General features: G+C 41.1%; 3 protein-coding genes across 8 annotated transcripts in view; all 3 read left to right on the forward strand.

Moving 5' to 3' along the window:
* LOC115565232 (uncharacterized) overlaps positions 1–5,412 on the forward strand; it is a 44,601-nt gene extending 39,189 nt beyond the window's left edge. For 5 of the 6 annotated variants that reach the window (XM_089261648.1, XM_089261647.1, XM_089261650.1 and 2 more), the window contains 3 exons: positions 1,044–1,439; positions 1,507–1,588; positions 1,646–5,412. In XM_089261648.1, the coding sequence (XP_089117774.1) occupies positions 1,044–1,439; positions 1,507–1,588; positions 1,646–4,704 (3,537 nt within the window). In that variant the 3' untranslated portion in view covers positions 4,705–5,412. Of the gene's footprint in view, positions 1–530; positions 723–1,043; positions 1,440–1,506; positions 1,589–1,645 lie in introns of those variants that run through there. The other variant, XM_089261652.1, reaches the window with a different exon arrangement.
* A 2,259-nt stretch (positions 5,413–7,671) lies between these two features.
* LOC115565231 (uncharacterized) lies at positions 7,672–10,521 on the forward strand. Its single transcript, XM_030390283.2, has 3 exons — positions 7,672–8,062; positions 10,188–10,285; positions 10,345–10,521. Exons 1-3 carry the CDS (start codon positions 7,672–7,674, stop codon positions 10,519–10,521), a joined length of 666 nt encoding a protein of 221 aa, XP_030246143.1.
* Positions 10,522–13,962: 3,441 nt separating this feature from the next.
* On the forward strand, positions 13,963–18,793 carry LOC115563399 (uncharacterized). The gene is made up of 3 exons (XM_089261653.1): positions 13,963–16,244; positions 16,311–16,468; positions 17,593–18,793. The coding sequence occupies exons 1-3, from the start codon at positions 14,461–14,463 to the stop codon at positions 18,606–18,608; spliced, it is 2,958 nt and encodes a 985-aa protein (XP_089117779.1). The 5' UTR covers positions 13,963–14,460; the 3' UTR covers positions 18,609–18,793.
* Positions 18,794–20,198: the final 1,405 nt, after the last annotated feature.

The raw sequence follows: 20,198 nt of genomic DNA on the forward strand, positions 1-20,198 counted from the left end.
AAGGAGATATAGACTGGAAATAAGTGAGGGAGTGTCAGAGTGAGAGAGAGAGAGAGAGCGACGCTGCTTAGTTCAAGAAGCTGTAGCTGGAGCACAAGGAAGAGTCTAAACAAAGAGAGAGCGAGAGAAGAAAAGACAGAGCGTGGCAGAGCGCGAGGGGAAAGCTGTTGCATTTGTTTACTCGAGCCGCCTTACCCTTGAAATGCCATTGCCGATGACAATAAACAGATTTCCCAGCGCTGCCTGCGCGTAGCGCCCAATTATGTTTTCGACTAGGTAAAAAGTCGTTGCGATTGCATTTCACAGGGCAATGCAATGGCATTGTTATTGCCACATCTGCTGTTGAGGGTGCTGTTAATGCGGCATATGCTGCCGCTGCCACTGCCGCTGTCGCTGCCTCTGCCGCTGCCTGTTGCCAGCTGTCTGTCTGTCTATTCGTCGCCTGCCCTGCCCTGCCTCGGCACAATTCAGTTTCAGTTGCACATTGCACTTGGTCGTGCTCACATCGTCTCTTTTTCTCTCTCGTCATCTCACTCGGAGTCTCTCTGGGCTGTGGCAAGAAAGTGAAATTGTTTGTTGGATCGCGTGTGGCTGCCTCGTAACAATAGCCCTTATTAGTTAATTGTCGAGCGTGTTCGCTGCATCTCAATTGATCCAAAATGGTAGCCGGAAGTGCGGGCAGCCGCAACATTCAAAGCAATCCATTTCAGCTTTCGTTTTCGGTAAGACCCACAATATTCAAGTAGAGCTCTTGTCCAGGGCTAAACAGTCTTCTGACGCCTCGCCCCAGTGTCGAGGCTGTCGGCAATGATTGACTTTAAGCAGAATCCGTTCAAAATGCGCCTGCCCGGAGCAGGAGCAGCAGGAGGTGAAAGTCGCCTCAGTCGCAGTTGCCTGCGCGCGCGCCTAGTTTTTCGCTGGAAGAGCTGGGTAAAGCCAAGAGTTGGATTTGATTATAACTAAATAAACAAGAAAATATGAATATGAACTAAAAATTTTCCTAAACACATTCCTTGTTAACATCGCACATTTCCTTTTTGCAGGCGGAGCTAACAGATGTGCTGCGCAAGCGTCGTAATAGGCCCGATGCCTCGGACGAGGATCTGGGCCTGCCGCGCAGTCCCGTCTCGCCGCAGCGTCATGCGGCCGCCGGGCAGAGCCGCAAGGCGGCGGGCTATCAGCCGCGCGAGGTGTCCTCCCTGAGCCTGCTGAGCGTCAACAGCACCGATGCGGAGGACAGCAGCCAAGGCCATAGACAGCACGGGGACAACGGCCTGCTCGGTGCGGTGGTGCTGCGCGAGCGACAGGAGGCGGCGGACGACGACGTGGATGCCGTGGGCGTGGAGCGGCATCGGCTCTCGCATGCGGCGGCCAAACACAAAATGGCCATTCGGCCCATGAAGAAGATGCCCACGCGGCAGCACAGACGGACGCTAGAGGTGAGTCCAGTGATAAACTGAACCACGAACAAACCCTAACATTGATGATATGTGACTTTCTCTACAGACCTCAATACCTGAGGCCAACGAGGAGCTGATCAAGCTGCAGCTGACTCAGGCGACCAATCCCAGCTTGCGGGCTGTTAAGGGTATGCATAAATAACATTGCCAATTGAGTAACTGTAGCTAATGCTCGCTCTTTGCAGAAATGGATCTGAAAACAAAGACGCGCTCTCTACCTCCGGGCAGCTCGCTGTCTGCCACCACAACAGCCACTGCCAACAGCACCACCAACAGCACCACCAGCAAAAGCCACTCCAATGTGCGCACCAAGACAATTGAGCAGAAGAGCTCAACGATTACGAATATCAGCAGCAGCAGCGGCAGCAGCGAGCGAACAACATCCTCCACATCCACATCCACATCCACGTCGTCCTCTCAGACATTTGGACTGCGTGCGCTCACCTTTAAGGCGGCCAATGCGCTGTTCGATGGGCGTGGCGAGTCGTCAACGGATGGCGATGAAGTGACTGCAGCCACAACGGAGTCCAGCGAGCACGGATTTCTGCGTCGGCTCATGCAGCGCAACTCGAAGCGCAGCATTGCGCGTGCCAACGATGGCCTGGAGGATGTGGACACCGGCCACCAGAATCTGGCCAAGAAACTGCAGATCTCGACCTCCTGCCTGGAGGCAACGGCGCGTGAGCCCGTGCCGCTGCCCAGCAAATCGCGCAGCGCCACCTCACACGAGCAGAACATACAGGAGACGCGCCAGAACATCAAGCGCGAGATACACAACGAGGGCAAGCACGGACTCAACGCACTGGTCAGCAACTACGGCGTCCAGCCGCAGCCGCCCACCGCCGTGAAGCCCAAGTCGGGGCCAGCAGCGCGCCAGCGTTACCTGCCCAAGGAGCTGGGCGCCGGCCTGGACAAGCCGCTGCCGACGAGCGACAGCGACGTCACCAATCTGCTGTCCAAGAGCTCGCGCGGCAACGACACCTTCCAGTCGACGGCCCTGGTGCGGGAGCAGGCACAGCTCAGGGCGGAGGCCAGCGTCACTCACTTCGAGCGCAAGCCACGGATTGTCGGGCTGAGCGCGTTCCAGCAGAAGCTGTCGCGGTCCAGCGACTCGATGGGCCAGCACTCGAGCTCCTCGAACTCGCTGGAGACCAGCACGGACGAGCCCTCGCCGCTGTACTACGAGGAGAAGCAGCGCAAGACGGTCGAGAAATCGCGCAGTTTTCGCAACTACCAGGAGGAGCGACACGTGGCCAGCGAGTCGACAGCGATGCACAGCAATATGCCCAGCCTGCCGGATCTCTCCATCAGTTTCCGTGTGCCGCCCGCCTACTACAAGCAGCCGCACTCGCAGCAGCAGCAGCAGCAGCAGGAGTCGCCTCGTTCACCCATGTCGCCCATATCCCCGAATGGCAAGTGCGTCTCGCTGGGCTTTGAGATCAACGACAACAAGCTGCTGCAGGCGCGCGCCGAGTCCACGGGCAAGCTGGCCAGTGGGCAGGCCAAGGTCTCGCCGCAGCGCAGCTCCACGCTGCTGGTGCCCAGTCCGGGCCCGGCGAACATCTCGGAGATCGAGCAGAACATCGATCTGATTGTCAAGTCGCCGATGGTCAGTCTGCTGCGCAAATCCGGCGCCGTTGGGGAGCAGAAGTCGCCGCAACGCCCCAAGGTGCTGGAGCTGAAGCAGACGACGGCCACCAGCAGTGCCGCTGGCTCGCCCGCTAGCCCAGTGACCAAGAGCCCACCAAGCACGCCCGGCAAGGGCGCGCCACGCGCCTCGAAAGATGAGGCAGAGCCGGAGTTTATGAAGATCCAGCTGAATCGCGTCGATCCGGCACAGCTGCACAGCAAGGCCAATCATCTGGTGCTGGCCAAGAATGTCAAATTGTCGCCAGCCACGCCCACTGAGCGCAGCCAGAGCAGCGATGATCTGACCATGCGACGCCTGAGCGCCGAGAGCGCATCCAGCATTCACATAGTCGAGCGCCCCACCAAGCCGCTCAGCAGCAGTGCCAACAGTCCCGCCAGTCCCGCCCAGCCGTCACCCAGTATTAGCCAGCCAGCTCCTGCCGAGCTGCGGCTGGCCAAGCAGCAGCGGGCCGCCAGCGCCAACAGCCTGCGCGCCAGCTATGTCAGCAGCAGCAGCAGCTGCAGCTGCAGCGGTGGCAGCAGCGAGCTGCTCACGACGCCCGGCACACCAAAGAGCAGCGGGACGAGGCCAGCGGCGGAGGCTGTGGAGCAGGAGAAGGCCAATGGCAATCGGCTCTCGCTGGAGGAGCGCAAGCGGCTGTTCCTCAATGAGGAGAAGACGCAGGCCGAGCGCAAGCTGACGGAGCGCAAGAAGCTGATTGGCGAGGCCACGCCCCCAGTGACGCCCACCACACCGGTGACGCCCAGTGGGCCAGATGCCAGCAATGGCAATGGCAATGGCAACGGCGTGGTGCTGCGCAAGAAATCCTTTGCCAGCGCCAATGGCAATAGCAACGCCAATGCTAATGTTAATGCCAATGTCAATGCGAATGGCGATGTGAATTCAACGGGCCAGGAGGATGCCACGCCGGAGCTGATGAAGGTCTTTGCGCGTCGTTCGCTCAAGGTGAAGGACGATGATGTGGTGGCCATGGCTCAGGTGGCCGTGGCGAATCACAAGAAGATGTGCAATGGCAGCCAGAGCGTCGATAGCGACAAGGAGAACCAGTCGAACAGCGAGGAGAAGCTGGACAAGCTGACGCCCAACAGCGAGCCAACGAAGCTGGTCCAGTCCAACAGTCATGCACATGGCCACGCCCACAGCCACACTCACGCCCAGGCGCCGGGCAGCAATCGCAGCACTGTGGCGGATTTTCGCAATCTCAACAACAACAACAATGTGCAATCAGCGCCACAGAAGCTGTCCAATCTGCCGCCCATAAAGGTCAGCAATGCGCGCAATGCCACAGTCAACAGCAGCAGCAACAACAGCAACAGCAACAACATCAGCAACAACAGCAGCAACAAAAACAACATCAACAAGGCCAACAATGCCAGCAGCAAGCCGTCAAGTGAACGCTACTCGCTGCAGCTGAAGCCAGCAACAACAGCAATAACAACAGCAGCAGCAGCAGCAGCAGCAACAATTGTCGCAACAGATACAGATGCCACGCCCACCAAGCCCATTGAGCGCTCCGCAACAGTGGGCGAATTTAAGGGCATTCACCAGCGTCGTGCAGAGTGGGAGCAGCGTGTGAAGGAGGCGCTCAAATAAGCCGCTGTTAGCCCAACAGTGAGCGCTGTTAACTAACAGAATCGCGTTACCTGCTGCTGTTCATGCTCTGCTATCTAGTGATGCTCTCTAGTAGTAATGTAAACGAACACAACTCTAAAGCAAACGACAACTAATGACTAAAAAGAAGTAGAGAAAAAAAGAACAACAAAAAGAAGAAGAGTTAGACAAGGAAAGGAAAAGAATAATAATATTAATATTAATAATGTTAGCACATATTAAACGAGTTGGCTGTTTGAGCCCATCCAAAGAAACGAGTTGCGTCTTCGATCGATCCTCAAAATGATTAGTTTGTTTGGCTTATCGTTAATATATATAGTTTTTGCGTTTCATTTGTGTTAGTGCACGTCAAAATCTTATATAAAATAGAATCATAAATAAAAAAAAATTGAAATGAAATGGAAAACTAGAACAGACAACTTGAAGGACTGTGAGTTAAATTTACAAATAATAATAGTAATTCCTAATGATATTCTACGAACAGCTCTGATCTTGATTTGCTGTAAAGCTGATATTCTCCATCTCTCTCTAACTAACTAACTAACTAACTATCCATTTAACTAATGTAAGCAACTTAATGTGTAGACAAATGCGAGCTTTTGAACAGGATCAATTTCCGTAACAACTCTAATAATATCTGTAATAGCATTTAATCTATTATTTTCATAGCAATATATAAAAACTAAATAACGATATATATACATATATGTAATTGTGAAATAATTCTTTTTTGGGCTTTGTAAACCTTATGAAAAACTGTTCAAGTTTGTGTAAATTCTATATATACATATATATAGTTATCACCTATTGAGCGCATATAATATACTGACAAATATGAGATATATCTATACATAAATATATACAATCAAATTTAATTAACCTGTACGCTCGCGGAGCATCTATTTCAACATATACAAATAAAAACAAAATACTTGAATGTTAAACAACAGAAATCAATTTACAAGTGCTTTCATTTTTTACTAGCTTTTAAGTCTAACTCCCGGGTTGAGCTCTCATGTGCGGCGTATGTTTTCCGCATGTTTTCTGTAGAGCTTTTTTTGAGAATTTTCCGGTTCTCTTACCTATTGACTTTGCTTGAAATCAGAATTCAAGTTTTAAAATAGAGTAGAAAGTCAATGTAATTCATATATGGTAAGAACTATCTTACCATATAATTCCAAAGGTGAGTAGTAATCTATAATATACATGCTTAAAAATATATATATTCCCTGATGTTTGTATATAAATAAATAACAACTTAATACTAAGAATCAAAATAGATGTAAATATAATATACAAAAAATTATAAGAAAAAATATATAAAAAATATTTAAAAAATATAAATAAATTTAAATAATAAAAATAATATAATATAAATATAATAAATATAAATATAATAATACCAAATAAATAAAAATAACTTAAACTTAATACACTAATTTAATTCAACTATTCGCAGTTAAGTACATGAAAATTTATATCATGATATGTTTGACAATTCATTGCTGTCTCAGAGATCATAATTTATATACACAATTGATATATCTATATATCGTTTGTAGATTTCTGGGCAAACTAGTTGCTTTCATCATAAAATATTGCCAAATTTCCCCTCTCGGTGTTTTGAAAAGCAAATTATTGTTTTGCTAAAATTTGGCGCAGCTTTCCAAAAATATAAAATATAAGAAAATAAACAAAATTATTAAAGAAAAAAAAAAAGGAAATAATGCTTTAGTGATTTAGGAATATGATTTAATTTTGTATTTAATTTTTTAATTATTATCCAGAACTCAAAGAGTTTGAATTCTTATGTAGAAAAGGTTTCTTAAGCTCCATCTAGCTCTCTCCAACAAAGACTCATATAAATATATATACTATTTATTTTTAAAATCCCCATTTCATTCATCTACTTACTTTTCCTCATATACATACTCAGCTACTCAAATATTTTTCGCCTTCGCAAAAATTGCAATTAGAATAAAAAGCCTTGATGTCCGATCAAGTTGCCATGGAAAAATAGATGCAAAATGCAATGAGTTTAATTATATTTGGTTTGCGCGCGATAGAAATACAAGTATATATAAATACTACAGTATATTATATATATAATTATATTTATACAAATTTTGTTAAAGAACAAAAAATAAATATGAGAAAAAATTGGAATTCATTAGTGTGAAATGAGAAAAACGAGAATAAGAATATAAATAACAATTTTTAGTTTGTCTTATATATTAGTTATATACATACATACACACTTAATATATGTATATGTATGTATATGTGTGCATAGACAGAATTTACGCATTAGCTCTCTGGGCATATAATTTAAATAATTTGATAATGATGATTCACAATATAACTCGAGTATAATTAGCCAAGAAGCTGGGATCGTCAGCTGGGACTCCTGCTCGTTGCTGCAAAAGTCAGTTCAAGTTCATTTTGGCCAATTTATTTAATCCGTCTTATTCCTGTTTGCTGTTGACAATAAATGTTGATGGCCAGAAAGAAAGAGAGAAAAAAACAAAAAAAAAATAATAATAAGTAGAGACAAAAACAAATCGTTAAGAGATCGCTAAGCGCCGCACGGCCAGCCGATGATGACCTCATGGATGGCGATTGCCATCCATAGACGGTGTCGTCACAGCCGTGCTCGCTCGCTCGCATCGCCGAGATTCGACACAGAACGCTGGGTGCCTCATCATTAGTTTGAGTTTAAATCAAGAACGAGACGGACGGCAGCGATCCGAGAAATCTGTGCACCCATCGAAATTCAAATAATACGAATATGTGCTAGCCCAGCGCATGGACTAGCCGAGAGCGTGAGCGTGAAGAGTGTCATGTGCTGAGATTCTAGCAGCTAAGAAAGTACACATACTAAATAAGTAAATACATATATATATATATATATATATATATATATATATACAATATATATTTGTTAAAATCATGCAAACACAACAAACTGCAACGCCGAGCACTCCGCCGCCGTCGCGTCGCTCCAATCGGCCGCCGCGCATCAACATTCACAATATCCAGAATACGTATGGCACCTCTCCGTTGCCGCCGAGTGCTCAGCTGCACACCTCAATGACCAACTATACGGCGCCCAATTGGCCGCCCATGTCGAATCCCTTTGGGCCCGGAAACTTCATGACCAAAGGCTACGAGGGCTTCCTTGATCTCACAAAGTCCGGCCTGAGTTTCGGCGAGAAATTCACCTTCTCGCTCTACAACAAGTTCAGCAAGTGGTCCAGACGATGGTTCACCCACATGTTTCTGCTGATAATACTCGCCCTCTACAACATTGGTGGGGCCAAACTATTTCAAACGGTCGAACGTAAGTGGAGAGGGAATTCTATGATGAAAGACACATAAGAGTGGATCTGTGATATGAGAGAGAGATAGAGAGAGAGAGAGAGGTTATAGACATAAATGAATAATAGTTGATCTTTGATAGTGAAGTGGGTGCAAAGGCCTCAATTTATATTCCGGATAAGCAATAACTATATGCTATATGATATAAAGGTAGATGATCATCTATCTGTAAAAAAAAAATATATATATATATATATATATATATATATCTAAGTATAGATAAAAATCTTTGATGAATGATCTTTGATCGTCAACTAGATAGGAGAAGATCTAACTTATTTACATACATATATGCTTGGCAATATTAAAATAGACCAGAGTATTCATGAATAGGTTGAAGTGTCTCCATATGAGAAACTATTGATATTCAAAAAGTTATGAGTACCTAATAGACGATCATGCTATGAGCATAGACCTGAACTTAGATCTAGCATGGATCTGAATATATAAATATAACAATATTGTTTTTGTGATAATCAGATCTGTGTTCCGCAAGTAGAAATCAAAAAGATTTATGCTTAGAACATAATAAGTGATCAAAGTAATTGAATGATCTCTGATATTCAAAGATCTCAAATTAAATATGAAATATTATAAACAAGCATATTTAAAACAGAAGAGAGATAATTATAAGCACAGTATTTTATCCCTGATCCCTGAATTTCAAACATATCAGTGCACTGAATTATTGATCTAGAGTCGTATACTTAATAAATGAGCTGAGATAGTTAAGTAAATCATAGTAATTTATGCTCAATTGATCATCTCTAATAATACTTAAACAGATCAAAGAACTTCATTGATAATCTCTGATCTTCGTCGATCCCAAATATATCAATAGCCGAAATAGCTCGTCATCTTGCAGGAGATGAACCAGTCACGTCCGCCTAAACAATCTTTTCGATGATTTGTTTGCTTATCAAGCACTTAAGCAATTGTTTTGAGAATAGTCTAACCAAACCAGGAACTAAGGAAAATATACAAAAAAAAGCTGTTTCTATGGCAACACGCTGGATCGTAAAATTCATGCCGGATTCAAACTGAATTCGATGTCTTGGAGCAATATATAGATACGTATATACAAAGATAGGTAATTAAGTCAACGATCGAACGCTGGAAAGGCTATAAAATAATTATATATACATATATAGCTCTATAGGTATATGAATCATGGAGAATCGCTGCTAGGACTGAGCAAGTTTGTTTGGCATAAACAATTGGCCAAGAAGATGATTAATTTTAAGCAAGAGCAGCACAATTATTGCAGCTAATCGATTGAGGCAAATGATTTTCGGATAGGATTTCATTTGTAATGCATATTTGGTTTATGACTGCAGAGCTAATGCTAGAAAATGCATTCGGAAATCTTCGATATAAATATAGCTGACTATAAAATGCATATAATAGAATCTATATAGTACTCTAGTGTCTCAATTTAGTTGGTAATGTTTTATTTAGGATGACATATAATTTGCATGAATCTCTGCATTTAGCTTGACAAAAAAAAACTCTTTAATTTACTGGGAAAATATATGCAGAATTCTGAATAATAAATAAGTTCAATGAGCTCTATGCATATGTATTTACCTGCACCAGATATTCAAAATAAAATAAATATGCCAAAAATATATGCACATTAAAATAGACATTTTGGACCCCATAACAAAGGTATATAAATGTATGTCGTATACATAAATATATATATATATTCTGAAAGAGCATTAACAGCACATTTTTCTTACCTAGAAATTCGTTATGAAAATCATTTATATTTTGGAGAAATGCAGCATTACATATCTTTGAGCCCATATATAACTTTAATATAAATATTGTATATGTGCACAATCTGGGTCGATGCTAAGGCGATCTAGTATTTCTAGTCTTCTATATGGCATTTTGAAAAGCAAAGAATTTCGAGATCTATGCGAAGATTAGTGTATTGAAATATAATTTTAGTATATTAATATTAATTTTAATATATTAACTCTAAAAATTAAAAATGAGCTCGGTTATCAGTTTTTGGTTTATATATAATAAATTTGACATTTTATTCTATATATTATATTATATATACATTTCCTTAACAGATGGTCCAGCCGAACTGGAAATAATGACAGCGCAATATCAAAAGCGAGCATTCTTCAGGCAGCTGCTGGACTTGGCCAACACAACAATTACATATAAGGTAAGGAGCTAATTGACATTTATGAAAATTATTAATAAATTTATACTATTGCTATTCAGAACACAGATCACTGGGATGGCTATGTCAATAATATACTGAACTCGAATAAGGAAGCTGTAGAGTCGCTGTTGCGCTCGAATTTGTCCACAGACGAGGAGGCCAGAAGAAACAATCCCTGGTCCTTTTGGAATGCCATGGTCTACAGCTGTACGGTCTACACGACAATAGGTGAGTGAATAGGAGGTTATATTTGAATGGGTGATGGTAAGATAAGAGAGAGTAATATTGGTAAATAGAAGATTGACCTGAATTAAGTTAGGCTAGATAACTATATTAATATTTATTATTGTTTCATGATTATTTCTGAAATTCGGGTCAAGAAACTGAAAGTTTTTTGATAAGACTGCCTAAAGTTATTGATTTTTTAAATGAGTTTTCAGAGGATCTATAAGTATTGACATCTTTTACTTAAGTACGGAGAAGTGATACAAACGAACCGCAAGACAGGTGAATTGATGGATGGACGAACTGACGAACGGAAATACATGCGATGGAACTGGAACATACGGACAGATAGTTGAGTAGATGACAAACTCAAGGATAGGCACTTGGGCGGCGAGCCAGACAGGTGAAGGAAACAATAGACAGACGAACGGACAGCCTATGAAAGACAATGAATAGATTGTTGAGCGGACAGACAGACTGAAAGACGGACAGACGTACTCAATCTTGAGATTCTTGACTCTGATCAAGAATATATGGCGCCAGTCACGTCCTCCCCTGTCTATTACACACATCTTCATAAAAGACATTAAAGACACGAATTCGCAATTTAAATGAGTTTAGGATATAAATAAACTTTAGTCATTGGGAAATTATCATTAGGAAAAAATTTGTCACAATTATTATATATAGACATTTATTTATTTTACTATTTGCACGTTCGGCTGTTCATATATTAAGACCTATTTTAAAAAACTGTCCAAGTTGTTAAGTATTTACAGGAGACAAACATATATATAGCATAGAGATATGTATATATGAAAATATTTATGTATATTTTAAAGAACGTGTCAACATTTTGTGCTAAAAGTATGTGACACCAAAATATAAAAAAAAATTAATTTAAAAAAAATCAGAAGAAGTGGAAATAGTTTTCGTTGGCGAAAGTACCTCGCATACACATGTTATTTATATAGAAAAGAATAGATCTATATATATAGATGATATATATATTTATGGTCTGCTCTTGCGCACGCATTCGAAGCAGATTTAAATTGTCTTCAGAATTTTTGGAAAAGTGTCAACGTTCTTAATAAACATCTCAAAAAAAGATGAAGAAGAAGTCGAAAAACACAGACAGTACAAAATTCCAACGAATCATTGCTTTCACTCAATCAAACATATATATTATATTAATATATATACATATATATAAATCTGTCTTTCACTTAACATTTCATAGGCCAAAAATACATTTCGAAAATTTGCATTTTTTTTTTATTGAAATAAACACACTCACAGTAAGTGTTTATTGTGAATTCGAACCGTCATCGGCTTGGCTGGCAAAAATATATATGTATATATATAATTTATATTACGTATACGCCACGTGTGGTCAGAGTGGAGCACGTCTATCAAGTATGTGCTAATTTCAATACGCAGCCAAAGTATGTGGCCAAATTGCTTGGACATTAAATGCTTCAAGCATTTGGACCATGTTTACGAGCAAATTTATTTACGAATGTCCGTCCGAGATGACGTCACAAGTTCTGTTGATCGTTTGAGTGAATCGAATGAATTAATAAATTCAATTTTCCATTTGCCAATTTTCAATTTTCATTTGCATTTTCGCACAGAATTTTATGCACAGCCACAGTCATTAGCCATTTGCTATATCTTGGAGAATTGAGTTTGATTTTATTGAAAAACATTTATGGGGCGACCAGCTGCTGAGATCGGAAATCGTAAGGCGGAAGGAAATATCAGTCTAGAGCATGAATGAAATCACGGAGTTAAGATAAACAAAGCGTTGAAATTGTAATATCAATTACGTATATATGTATGTATTTAGTATATTTGTTATGTGAGGTATATGTGGTAAATATAGTATATAGGGTTTATGTAGTATTATATACATCTATGCATGTTTATTTTATATTATAATTTTACTACAATGGGGTCATAGTAAAGTTTTGATACTAGTATAAAAGTTGATAATACTTATCTATTTCCATTACAAAAGAAGAAGTTATATAGTGTATATGGAATACATAGATATCACTCAAACAAATCATTAGAATTAGTATTTTGGCAGTAACTTAATTAGATTTCAGTGCTTCTCAAATTTATAGTTTCTTATATAGATAGTTGAGTCATCCAACAGTTTACTACATATCATGCTGTCCACTCCCATTACTGCACAATCATAAATTCCTTACTAAATACAAATATTATTTATTGCCCGTACTTCCATTCTCTAGAACCTCAAAACACTCATAATCTTAAATATTAAATATATCTATCTGCATGTTTATCCACCACAGACACGTTATAAAAATTTGATGAGCACTTAAAATAAAACCAAAGAAATGTTATTAAAATTTAGTTATTAGTTTACACACGCCAACACAAATCTGATCAAGTTTAGTGAACAACAAAATAAATAGTTTTATTTGATTTTTGTGTCAAGTTGTTTTCCAATATTAAATGAAAATTTCTTGTTATGAAACAAATATGACTTTTCCGCATTTTGAACAACTTAAAAATGATTTATGACTTGTCGCAACTTAAAAATGATTTACACCATGAAATCTATAATTTATGTGTAGCTACTTATTGTCTGCAAATTATAAACCCTCCAAAACTTTGAACATATTTTTTCAACAAGAAATATTTTTGGTCTAAAAATATAATTTAAAAACAAAAATTGATGACTTTTTAAAAAATTGATGACTTTTAAATAAAAAAAACATAAATAAAATAAATAATTTATCAAAATGAAATTATTAAAAAATTAATTATTAAAAAATAACATAATTAAAATAAACAAAATGAATAAAATAAATGAATTAAATAAAATAAATGAAATAAATGATCTAAATAAAATAAATAATTTATTAAAATTAATTAAAAAAATAACATAAGTAAAATAAACAAAATTAATCACATAAATAAAATAAAAAAAATAAATAAACAAATAAAATTAATATTTATAATAATAAATAAAATAATAATAAATAAAAAATATATAAATAATAATAATAACAGAAATAATTTATTAAAATTTATAAATAAAATAAATAAAAAAATATATATAAATAAATAAAATTAATATATATGTTTTTTTTTATTTATTAAGTATTTTTCACATACAAAAAGCTAATAATGAAAGTCTTAATGAACTGGCCGGCACTGTATGCATGTGTATGCATTATTTTAGCGCGGCCTGTTCGTTTGGCTGTTTGGCTGCCATCAAAAAAGCAAAAAGCTCTCAAAGCGCTTTCCAACAGTCGTGGCATAAATAGTGTGCAGAGTGCTAAAAAGTTTGTATGAATTGCTAGAAACACAAATTGTTATTAGCAGCAAATGTATTTATGATAGATATAAATATAAATATATATTTATTTGCAATGCTATATGTAGTATATATGTATATACGGTATATAGTCAGCCGGATAAACAGCTGATGCTCCAAGTTGCTCAAGTTTTGATTTTGAAAAATGTATACAAGATTTTGTATTTTGAATATTTGTTCCGGCTGCTGCTCAGGCAGTTGGAAAGCAGACGACGTCGTAGCCGAGTGCGCGAGCTGTGAATACAATAGACGTGCTCTATATAGACAATAAATTTTAGAATATATATATATATATATATATATCAGAAATATGTATAATCAGCTATATATGTGAAATGAAATATGAAATAATATCTGCATTAGAGTTGTGAGTGAATTCAGTTATTGAGCAGCCAAAGCCAAAGAGTTTTCCACGCAAAAGTGATATAATTACAATTTGAAGCAATTTTCCATTTGGTCAGTTGAAAATAAATATGAATGCCTAGTCTCTATGTTAAAAATAGAGCCATGGTATAGAGACTAAGCAAAAGTGAGAGTGAGAGAGAGAGAGAGAGAGAGAGAGCAATTTGGCATAATTTAAGAAACTGGAGCAAGGAAAATGGAAAATGCTGTGAAACTGCGGCATCGCCGACGCATGCCACGCAATCAGCGGGAGCAGACGCCGGATGCCAACAGCCGGCCGCCAGTGCAGCTGGAGCGGGATGCCGGCTGGGAACGGGATCGGGATCGGGATCAGGAGCGGGCACAGCATGTCTGCATGCAGATACGTCCGCCCGGTTCGGCGATGTCCGCGCACGAGAGCAAAATACTGCGCAGGCGGGACAAAAGTTTTGCGGGTGCAGCGGCGCGCAGCCAATCGCAGCCGCGCGAGGCGGAGAAGTTGAGCAGTCCGGATGCGCATCAGCTGATCAAGCAGCATCGCAGCCTGTCCTCGCCGCGCCACAAGGAGGAGTCCAGCGAGAGCGAGCTAACGGGCAGCTCGCAGTCCCACAGAGCGCAGCAGCAGCAGCAGCAGCAGCAGCGGCAGCGCCTTGGCGACGACTCGCTGAGCCGCCTGGAGCAGAATATGCTGCGCTTCGAGGAGGAGCGACGGCGCTTCGAGGCGGAGAAGCGCCTGTTCGAGCGGGAGCGGCGGGAGCACAAGCTGCGCCATCGCCAGCAGCTGGACCACGAGGAGCGCAAGCGTCTGCTGCAGAACTATCGCAAGATCAGCGATAGTTTTCAGCTGCCCCAGGACGAGGAGGAGCGCCGTCGGCTCGTCCAGAGTCTGCGCCTGCAGCGCAACGAGGCGCCCGCGGTGCGGCTGCGCAATCGGAGCAGCGGCTACGAGGAGTCCTCCACGCAGTTCAGCTCCTCCGATGCGGACACCGCTGAGGAGCAGCTCACGCGGCGCAAGATGACGCCGCAGCCCATGGCCATGCCTGGTTATATAGCAGCGCCCATACGCGGAGCACCGCCGCCACCACCCACCACGCAGCAGGCACCACCAAAGCCACCGGAGCGTCGCTCCGTGAGCCGCAACAGCTCCTTGTCGCCCGTGCGTCCGCAGCGACGCTCGAAGACGCCGGAGCCGCGCAGCATCGAGGCGGAGCACTTGAGCCGGAAGACCGAATACGTGGAGGTGGGCGAATCAGTTGTCGATTCCCCAGTCAAGGTGAAGCTCAGCGAGGCGCAGCAGCGCGAGGAGCTGCGTCGCGCCTATGTGGAGGCAGCCGAGCGCGCAGCAGCGGCGGAGGCAGCGCTGGCCAGGAGTCTGGCCACGGCCACGCAGGAGAAGGTCAAGCGCAGCAATAGCCTGAGAGCGCCCGAGCCTGAAGCCAGGCCAGAATCCAAGCGCAGCTCCAGTCTGGAGCGGCCAAAGAGAACAAAGCGTGAGGCCAGCCTAGAGAGGCCCAAGCTGGTGGAGCAGCAGTCGATAGCTGCACAAGATGAAGAAGAGCTTCCAATGGAGGCTGCCACAAAGGCAGAGCTGCCCATTCTTACCGAAGTGGAGAAGCCTCCCGCTCTGCTCAAGCGTCTGGGCAATTTATTCAGGAGTAAGCCACGTGAGGATAAAACTCAAACTGTGATTCCCGCAGAGACAGGCTCGGGCCTCTCGGCCTCTGCCTCGGTCAAGTCGCGTTCTCTGCTGGGTCATCTGCGCCTGGAGGCGGCACACGAATGGCGGCGCCTCAAGCTGGATTATCCCGTGCGCATGGCCGAGATGCGATTGCTGAGGAATCAGTGTATAGCTCACTTCATTCTGTTAATCCTGCTGCTGGGCTTTGGCGGCCTCATGTTCCGCTACACGGAGGGCATGTCCGAGGACATTTACAAGTGCGAGGTGCGCAAGGTGAAGCGTGACTTTATCGACAATCTCTGGACAGTCAGCCATAACATGAGGTACCTGAGTCCCCTCCGCCTCTTCTCTAGTTACTGCATTTAATCTTTGTCTCGATCTGTTGCCAGAGAGGATGACTGGAAGTCCTTGGCGCGCCATAAGCTGCGCACCTTCGAGGATGAGCTCAACACGCTGGCCGAGCTGGGCCTGCGTCGCTTTCCGGGCCAAAAGTCTTTCAACTTTGTCAATTGCTTTATATACTGTTGGACTGTGATCACAACCATAGGTAACCGGGCTGGCAATCGGGGGAGGGACGAAAGAAGCTAGAGAGGGAGTGGGGATTATTAATGTGAATATTGCAATAAGATGAAATGCTCAGACAGGCTGTGCCAATGCGTATATAAGTATATGTCGTATGTGTATTTGTATGTGTAAATGTTTTCTTGGGAATTAAATTGACTTCATTTCCTTGCAAACAAATATTTCTAATTCTCACAATTTATGCTGGTTTATATATTTTATAAAACATATTGCTTACAATTTTATAATTCCATATATATTCCATATATATTTTATAATTTATATATTTTGTAATCAATTTTATATTTTATATGTCATATCATATTTTATGTTTATTTTATAATTAACATTATTTTTTATATTATATATTTATTTTATTATAAATTTTATTTGTACATGATATATTTTAAATTTGATATATTTTTATTTTATATCTTATCTTTCATGTTTTATATATTATAAATCGTCTCATATATTGTATTTTATATTTTATATATTAAAAATCGTATTATATGTTTTGTATTTTATATTTTTATATTTTATATTTACATTTCATATTTTATGTTTATTTTATAATTAACATTATTTTTTATATTATATATTTATTTTATTATAAATTTTATTTGTACATGATATATTTTAAATTTTATATATTTTTATTTTATATCTTATCTTTCATGTTTTATATATTATAAATCGTATCATATATTTTGTATTTTATATTTTATATTTTATATTTCATATTTCATATTTCATATTTTATATTTTATATTTTATATTTTATATTTTATATTTTATATTTTATATTTTATATTTTATATTTTATATTTTAAATTTTATATTTTATATTTTATATTTCATATGTTATTTTTTATATATAATATATTATATATATATATATATATATATATATATATATATATATATATATATATTACATTTCACATTTTATATATTTAAATATTGCATACATGTATAAACAAATTATATTTAAGTAAAAATTCATATTTTTATTTAATATATCTATTTTCTTGCCATTCTTATATTATTAATTTACCATTTAAAATACTCAATTCCCACGACACTTATCTAACGATATCCTCTTTTCAGGTTACGGTCACATAACACCCAAGACACGAGTGGGACGCGGTCTGACGATCATCTATGCGATCATCGGTATCCCGATGTTCCTGATCGTCCTGGCTGATTTGGGCAAACTGTTTACGCGCAGCGTGAAGTTCCTGTGGGCGTATGTGAGGCGGGTCTATTACACCCGGTCGTGTCGTCGAATACGTCGGCAGCAGCAGGTGCGGGATGCGATGACGGGATTCAATACGGTCTACGATCTGGCCATACGGCGTCCGAGCATGTTCTTCGGCATGACGGAGGCAACGAGAGCGGAACTGGAGTCGCAGGGCGAGGGCGATGCGGAGGCGGGCAAATCGCTGGGCACCTCGCACCCGGAAACGCCCACGTCCCCATATCTGGAAACCTTCGAAGTGGACGACGAATTCAATTTGCCAATATCGGTGGCCACGATGCTACTGATTGTTTACATCCTGCTGGGCAGCGCCGGCTACACGTTCATCGAGAGCGATTGGAGCTTCTTCGGTTCGTTCTACTTCGTTTTCATCTCGATGTCCACAATTGGCTTCGGCGACTTGGTGCCAGCGAATCCGTTCTATGTGATGGTCAGCATGATTTATCTGATCTTCGGCCTAGCGCTGACCTCCATGTTCATCAATGTGGTCCAAATCAAGCTCAGCGATCACTTCAAACGGGCCAGCGCCAAGGTGGGCGCCACCATTGGCATGAACATGGCGAGTGAGCTTGGGGAGGGATCACAGGTGAAGACGCCGTCGGAGTTTGCATCGGTGCATGGCTCACGCCTGGGTCCCATCGAGGAAGATTTCCACGAGACGTCGGCCAATGGAGCAGCTAATCCCAATACCAATTCTACCCCACCGCTCACATCGATATTGCGTCCGCCACGCCCTCAGTCGCCAGCAACGGTACCACTGGACACGCCGCCTCCATTGTTGCCCCGACAACAACCACAACAGCAACAGCCGCCGCCGCCTCCACCGTCCGAAGGAGAAGCAAAGAAAAAGTACAGATTTTTCTAAGCTTAAAGATTGACTTGAAATCTAATCCGATCACGAGAGTCTTACATAATCTGAAAATGACAAGAAAGAAACTGCATACGAATTATTTAATTAAAATATGAATATCTATTTATTTGCTTATCTAATTTATAATTTAGTGTAATATTATTTATAATAAATAAAAGAAAAACTCTGTTGACAAAGAATTTGTGTATTTCTTGAATATGTTTTATTATAAATATTTGTATTTTGTATACATCAATAGATATCCTTAATCTATTTTTATAGTTCTGCATAAAGAGTATTTCAATTTCTATAATTAAATCTCAATGTTTAATAATACCCTGTATGTAAATGCCAGTTGACAATTACTTAAAAGTGATAATCTTGAATGAAGACATTTGTGATGCGAATATCCCCATATATATCTATAAAAATTCCACAGTTCCCTTTCGAATATGTTGATAGGAAGCAATGCACATCTGCCAGGCCGGAGCCAATCTGATGTGAGTAACGGCGCCCCTGCCTGTGCGTGTGTTGAGTGCGTCGTGCAAGCGTAAAGGAAGTACAACAACTGGAGTGCTGTCGAAAAAAGAGAGAGTGAGTGAGAGAGTGAGAGAGAGAGTGCGAGGCGAGTGCTACTCAACTCTCTTTCCCATTCCTCCCTTTCGAAGTGTACGACGACAGCGGCACTGATGTGGCGAAGTCCTGTCGCGCCGTTCGGCTCTGGCATTCGTTTCGTTGCCGGAACGTTCCATATACACGCTGCTGCCGCTGCAGCTGGTGTGGCCCACTACAACTGGTTCTCGTCAGTTGTTGTTTTGAAACGTTCGCGTTTGGTTTTGCTAACGGAGAAGCCGTCGCGTTCATCAAACCAAAAGACGCGCCAAAAAATTATCGCTTCGAATGTGTGTAGTCTATGCACACACACAAACACACACACATGCAAGCACACACATAAATTTGATATGTATGCATGTATATTCGCAATGTCTTGTGAAATAGTGCAAATATGTAAACACCAATTGAACAGTTGCCATAGAAATGTTTGAGAATTATGCGACGGGTGCCAAAGTCAAATTAAAACTCATCGAATCGCCGACCACAACAAACCGAACATAATTTGATCGCATGCCGAACAGCAGCAACTGCCGGGCCGGTAAAATTGATTAGTATTTTCTATACATACTTACATATGTATGTAAGTACATACATACATATGTATGTATATATGTATGCATAAATGTAAATTCGTTGTCGCGTGTGCTTTAGACAGGGAAATAACACAAACAACTACTGCAATTGTAAACAAAGCAACAAAAAACAACAGCAACAACAACAATAACAGTGCCAGACAACCAGGTGCGCTTATAATTGTGTACCCATGTCTAAAAGTTGAACAGGGCATATTTGGTGAGCAAATTTATGTGGCAAACAACCAGAGATAACTGTGACTATGCATGTCTATGTGTTTACGTATTTGTGAGATTTTTGGATCGTGCTGTGTGCGCTTGTATCTTTCACACTTAACCTTAGTAATACAAAAAAAAAGGTATTTGCCAGTCGAGCACATTTGATTAGAACACTCTTATTCGCTGTTGTTGTTGTTGT

This window comes from Drosophila navojoa, chromosome 5, assembly GCF_054131105.1.
Source record: "Drosophila navojoa isolate 15081-1374.11 chromosome 5, UAZ_NAV_1.0, whole genome shotgun sequence".
NCBI classification, from domain to species: Eukaryota; Metazoa; Arthropoda; class Insecta; order Diptera; family Drosophilidae; genus Drosophila; species Drosophila navojoa.

Coding starts and splice junctions, on each gene's coding strand:
- LOC115565231 (XM_030390283.2), top strand. CDS start 7,672: ATGCAAACACAACAAACTGCAACGCCGAGCACTCCGCCGCCGTCGCGT. Junction 8,063..10,187: donor ACTATTTCAAACGGTCGAAC/GTAAGTGGAGAG, acceptor TTTCCTTAACAG/ATGGTCCAGCCGAACTGGAA. Junction 10,286..10,344: donor ACACAACAATTACATATAAG/GTAAGGAGCTAA, acceptor ATTGCTATTCAG/AACACAGATCACTGGGATGG.
- LOC115563399 (XM_089261653.1), top strand. CDS start 14,461: ATGGAAAATGCTGTGAAACTGCGGCATCGCCGACGCATGCCACGCAAT. Junction 16,245..16,310: donor ACAGTCAGCCATAACATGAG/GTACCTGAGTCC, acceptor ATCTGTTGCCAG/AGAGGATGACTGGAAGTCCT. Junction 16,469..17,592: donor GACTGTGATCACAACCATAG/GTAACCGGGCTG, acceptor TCCTCTTTTCAG/GTTACGGTCACATAACACCC.